This window comes from Tamandua tetradactyla, chromosome 16, assembly GCF_023851605.1.
Source record: "Tamandua tetradactyla isolate mTamTet1 chromosome 16, mTamTet1.pri, whole genome shotgun sequence".
NCBI classification, from domain to species: domain Eukaryota; kingdom Metazoa; phylum Chordata; class Mammalia; order Pilosa; family Myrmecophagidae; genus Tamandua; species Tamandua tetradactyla.
The window spans coordinates 10,225,915-10,231,454 of NC_135342.1; the positions used below are offsets into that span (position 1 = coordinate 10,225,915).

At 53.1% G+C, this 5,540-nt stretch overlaps 1 protein-coding gene across 2 annotated transcripts in view; it reads left to right on the plus strand.

The window, feature by feature from the left end:
- Positions 1-1,396: 1,396 nt before the first annotated feature.
- CEACAM18 (CEA cell adhesion molecule 18) overlaps positions 1,397-5,540 on the plus strand; it is a 9,613-nt gene continuing 5,469 nt past the window's right edge. For both annotated transcript variants that reach the window (XM_077131009.1, XM_077131008.1), the window contains exons 1-3: positions 1,397-1,530; positions 2,749-3,105; positions 4,314-4,583. In XM_077131009.1, coding sequence (XP_076987124.1) covers positions 1,479-1,530; positions 2,749-3,105; positions 4,314-4,583 — 679 coding nt within the window. In that variant the 5' untranslated portion in view covers positions 1,397-1,478. The remainder of the gene's footprint in view (positions 1,531-2,748; positions 3,106-4,313; positions 4,584-5,540) is intronic.

Sequence of the window (5,540 nt, forward strand, 5' to 3'; positions counted from 1 at the left end):
TTATATTTATGTAGTATAAAATGGATTATATACAGAAATGTATACAAGACATTCACTGAGCTTATATGTGAGGTATTTTTCTTAGTCATATGCATACTATCATCTCATTTAACCCTCGCACAGCCCCACGAAGGGCAAACTTTCAAAGTCCCCATTTTACAGGTGAGGAAAGTGAATATTGGGGAACAACTTGCCTGAGGGCTCATGACCATTCGTGGCAGAGATGGGATTCCAACCCAGGCTCAGGATTCCGAGCCTCGGCCAAACTCTCCCTTCACACACCCTGCAAAGCCACTGACCCACCAGTCCGGCTCCGAGAATTTAAATTAAAGCGCTCAGCACACATCTGCTCACGGAACAAGGCAAAAAGAATGCAACGTGTGAGCAAGAGAAGAAGAGCTGAAAAAAGCGAAATGCTCCCAAATATGCCTCTATTTCATTAAAATTTGCATATGGGCATGAATATGCATATTATACAAAAACTCTCAGAAGAGGCACAGAGGAAGAGAGCCCAGACGTAGCTCTGGGTAGCCAGATCATTACAAGTGATTTTCTTTTTCTTTTAATGGATTTTCCCAGTTTTCTACAACAAATGCATTCCTTTTGGTAACTGCAAAAGGCGTATTTGCTGTTATAAAATTGAAAGAAGGGTTTGAAAAACTTGGACGACTATGGGTTTCTGGGATGCTTTCTCGGTGCCTCGGAGCCACGGGCTCTCCTTGTCTATCTCTCATTGTGTCTCACCATGCGGACGCCTTCCTGCACCTGTGCACACTGCTCCCCTCCCCGCCCCCCAGCCATTACTGTCTGCTTGGAGCCCATCGTTCGCCCCACCCCCCTGGGGGTGCTACTCTGATGGTGAATCTGGGGAGCAGCCAACAATAAATAGAATGGCCTGCCCTGCAGCTATGTGGCACCGCCACAGTGGAAGAATCTTTAACCCGGAAATGCCCAAGCAGGTTGTGAAACAGGACCCGGCGATTTCAATACCCGGCCGTGGGAAACGGAAGACGAAGATGCTCCGCGCAGCAAGAAGTGGTAGGCATGGTCTCACCCCGCTTTCCTAAAGTGAGCGTGCGTATTATTATTTTTTTATTTATAATGTATTTATTATTATTTATAATAATAATTTAATATATTGTTATAATATAATAATTTATTATTATTATATAATGCATTATTATAATATAATAATTTATTATTATGAGTTGTAATCAGGACAAAATACCATTAAATCAATATAAAAATAAGAGAAGTAATAAAGTAAAGGCAAAATAAAGCAATAAAAGATAAGACCGACTCCCAAGCGGTCAGAGTCCGCCTGGGAGGAAGCACCGCCCGCCCCGCCCCGCCCCGCCCCGGGGAGGGGGGAGGGGGAGGGGGAGGGGGAGGCGCTTGACTGGGAAACCCAGCTCAGGAAGGCGCCCCGCTGCCTGCTTCCTGGGAAGAACCCTCCTGCGGGAGGACCCCCGCGGCGCATGGACCGTCCCAGCCCCCGGCGCAGTCCCTGGAGGGGCCTCCTCCTTGCGGGTAAGAGAGAGCTGAACTTGCTTTCCAGGGCCCAGCAGGTCAGGCTGGGGCGGGGGTGGGGGCTCACTCCCAGGGCAGGGAGTGGGGAAGGGGGAGCAGGACCCCAGTGGAACTCTTGTGAGTTCACGCACCTGAGCACTGCGCGCGCGCGCACACACACGGAGACACGGAGCATTCCTTTCCATCCACCCCCTGGAGTGATGACATGGGAACCCCACCCTCACCCCCCAGCAATCCCCCCCAGGTGCCCGGATCTGCCCTGATCCCCTCCCCCACCCTTCCCAGCCCCTCTCTTTCTTTCCTGCCAAGACCCGACGTCCTCGCCTCACCAACACGAAGGAGGTAGCTTCCCACTGGCCGCCCGGGGTTCATAACCTCATCTGCACTGAGGGGCCCAGAGCGGGTCCTGGCGGCTTTGCCTGCCGATGAATTGGGCGACAGCCTGTTCCCACCCACTTCACATCCACTCCAGGGAATTTAGATGGTCTGGGGTTGAGTGCATCTCCCAACTTCACCCGAGCTCTGCCGTGGTGACAGAGATGGCCCCAGCCCTCTCCCAATCCCACCTGGGTCTCACCTCCCAGTGGGAGATGGTGAGCTCTCGCTGGACTCTGATAGCCCAGTGGTCAGGGCTGGGATGAGGGAGGCATAGGGCTGCAGGAGACATGAGAGCTGAAGAGTGAGAAGAGTCACCGAGGCGGTGGGTATGGGGAGGAAAAACCAGGGATCAGAGTTCCAGGAAAAGGGAACAGAATGTGCAAAAATCTAGAGTTAGGAGAGACTTCGCTGCATCAAGACAGCCGTATGTATGACAGACGCACAGAGTGTTTTTTGATAAGTGAATGAATGAATGAGGAAGTGCCCGGGGTGATTGGGTAGGGCAAAGTGTGGTACAAAAGGAAATCAGATGGGTCATAAGGATAAGTTCTTGCTGCAATGTCTAAAACTTTATCATGAAAGCCCTGGGGGGCATGGAAGGTCCTTGAGCAGGGGAGGGCAAGTTGGGCTTTAAAAAGATGCACCTAACTTTCGTGGGAGGATGGCTTGGAGGCTGAACACCAGGGAGGAGGCTGGGCTGGGAGACGATGAGGAAAGAATGAGCAAAAGCAGGGGGCTGAGGCCATGGGGACTCATTTAGGAACTAGAAATTCTGGACTTGATTCCCACTGTCCCTGTGAATCGTTCTCCAAATGCTTTTATCTGTTTTCTCTTTCTCAGCCAGTCTGCTGGTCTGTGGGACCAGCCTGGCCTACAGCCAAATCTTCATCAGCCCAGACTCGCTCCTAGGGCTCGAGGGATTTCCGAGCAGCCTGGTCCTCAAGAACGCCCCAGCGGAGGCTCTGGAGTACAGCTGGCACCGCGGTGCGGACGGCACGGCGGGAAACATGATTGCCAGCTACAGACCCCCCTCCAAGTCCTGGCAGGTCGGGCCCGAGCACAGGGGTCGGGAGAACGTGAGCCACACGGGCGACCTGCTCATCCAGGACACTGAATTAAATGACACGGGGAACTACACTGTGCGGGTAGAGGCCAGCAACGGCACACAGACCGCAACCGGCTGGCTGGAGATTCAAGGTACCTCGGCCGCTCACCCCGTTTCCCGGCCTCGAGGAGAGTTGGAGCTGAAAGCTTTGGGAGTCCATCTCCCGTCCATCTCCAGGGCCACCGAGAGCCTCGGCAGGTGGCAGCCTAGCTTCTCCCACAGACATGGGTTGCTCCGGAATGTCAAGGGCTCCAATTCCGTTGTGCGACCGTGTATTGGTTATTGATCGCTGTGTAACACACAGCCCCCCCGCACAGCGGCTTAAAATCACACCCATTCATTATCCAGCTCTGCGAGTCAGGAAGGCGAGCCTGGCTTAGCTGAGCTTTCTGCTCATGTTTGGCTTCATGGCCAGGTTGTGTGATTGAGGGCCCCGGCTTGTGCCTGGCGATGACCCGTGGCCCTTGGCCCACAAGGCCACTGTGGTTCCTGCCGCGGGTAGTGCACTCATGGTGTTGCCATTTGCTGCTTCAAGGTCAGCTGGGAAACCTCTCATCTGCTAAGATAAGGTCTGGTGTGATGTAAGGCAATGAGGGGACTGACAGCCTATTGCCTTCGCCATACCTTGTAGGTTAGACACACGTCCTGGCCGCACCCACCCGCAAGGGGAGGGGGTTCACAGAGCCAGCTCCAGGGAGCAGAGATTTTGGGGGTAGCTCCTGGGCATGTCCCCACCCCCATCCCAGGGCTAGGGGACAGAGTGCGGGTGTTGAAGGCAGGAAGGGCTGGGTTCCCCTCTGTATATGCTGCGTGGCCCTGGGGGGCTGTTCTCCCCCTGGGATCCTCAGTGTCCCCCTCTGTGGGAGAGGGGTCAGTATCGTCCTCTGTGATTTGCTGTATGTTGGAGGTAGTATTTGTAACCACGGGAACAATGATGGTTGGTAGCCCAAATGCCACCTTGTGTTCTGCGTTCTGCCTCGTGGCGCCTCTGCTGGGACTGCCCTGGTTTTCGGGGGCAGAAGCAGCCATGAGGCCACATGCCTAATTCAAGGCCACGGCTCAGGGCGCCGCGTGGGCTCAGACGAGCGCCAGAGTCTCCCATAGCCTTGTCACCCTCTCCCTACTTTCCTGGCCCTCTCAGCTCCAGGACTGCTCCCCTGCCGAGACCCCAGACCCCTTTTTACAGCTCTTGAATTGTCTCCCACATAACCCTCCCCACCGAAAAAAAATTGTTTTTTGGAGAAGAAGAGCTTGGAGAGGCAGGTGGCACTCCACATGGCCTCCTTCCTGCCTCCCCCAGAGTGGAAAAACCCCAGCATCTCCGTCAACACCAGCTCCGGGGTGGAGTTCATGGATTCCATAGAAGCCGTCTGCCACACCAACGTCACCAAGGTCACGTGGCTGTTGAATTCTGGGCCAGTGTCCAGCAGCGACCGGCTGACCATATCCCCAGATGGCAAGTCCCTGCTCCTCCGGAGGCTTAACCGTTACGACTGGACGCTTCAGTGTCAGATAGAGATTTTCGAGGAGATTCTCCTGAAAAGCGCCTTAATCTTTCTCAACGTGAACTGTGAGTGGCCTGGAGTCAAGGGAGAGTGACCACTGAGAGAGTGGGTGAAGCGGGGATTGGGTTCAAGGGCCCGAGGGGTTGGTGACAAAACAGGCAGAACCAGAGAAAAGTGAGGCCTTGGGTTCCTCAGTCAGCCTGACCTGTGCTCGAATCCCAGCTCTGCCCCTCGAGCTCTGTGGATTTAGAACTGCAGCCCCTTCAGTTTTAAAAAGAGGCTCTTTATTCCTATGTGCCAGATTAATCGTGGTCAGTGTGAGCGTGTTGGAGTCTGGCTTTTGCGTAGAGAGGATTGTTTACAACCAGCGATTTTTTAAATCGATGTTCGATTTATCAAGCTTTCAAAAACTTCATTTCCCCTACGCTTTAAAATCCAACTCCTTGGTCTTTGCATTCTGCTCTTCTACATTTAGTAAGATCCACCTTCGTTTTTTCTTTTATGCACGTCGAACTAGCTACGCTCTAATCCTATCTAAAAATGTAACTTTATGTAGCGTACATTCTCTTTTCCTTGCAACCCTTCAACCACCCACCAGCCCAGGCAAGCTTACCCTCCCCACCACACACATACAAGAGGTGGGGTGCAAGCCTGAGAACTTGAATTTATGGATACAATGAAATTCAGATTATTTCAAACTGCCAAAACTCTTCAGAGACTGTACCAAGCTCTAGCACATCTTTCACCTGAAAATCACAAATCTGAAACCGGTTTCGCATCTGAAATCGGAAACACTCAGATAATCCGCCCCGTCCCTAACCGCCGGGCAGTGGGAAGCGTCCCCAGGAGGCCAAGGTCTCGGCGTGGACAGTCCCTGACCCCGGCACAGCTGTTTATTGGCCCCAGCCTGCAGCTGTTCAGGGTGTTTTTTCCTGGACTCATCCCTTCTGTAGCTCAACAGGGGATTCAACCCCAAGCCTCTCCTCTGAGTCCCATTTTTCTCATCTATAAAATGGATAAAC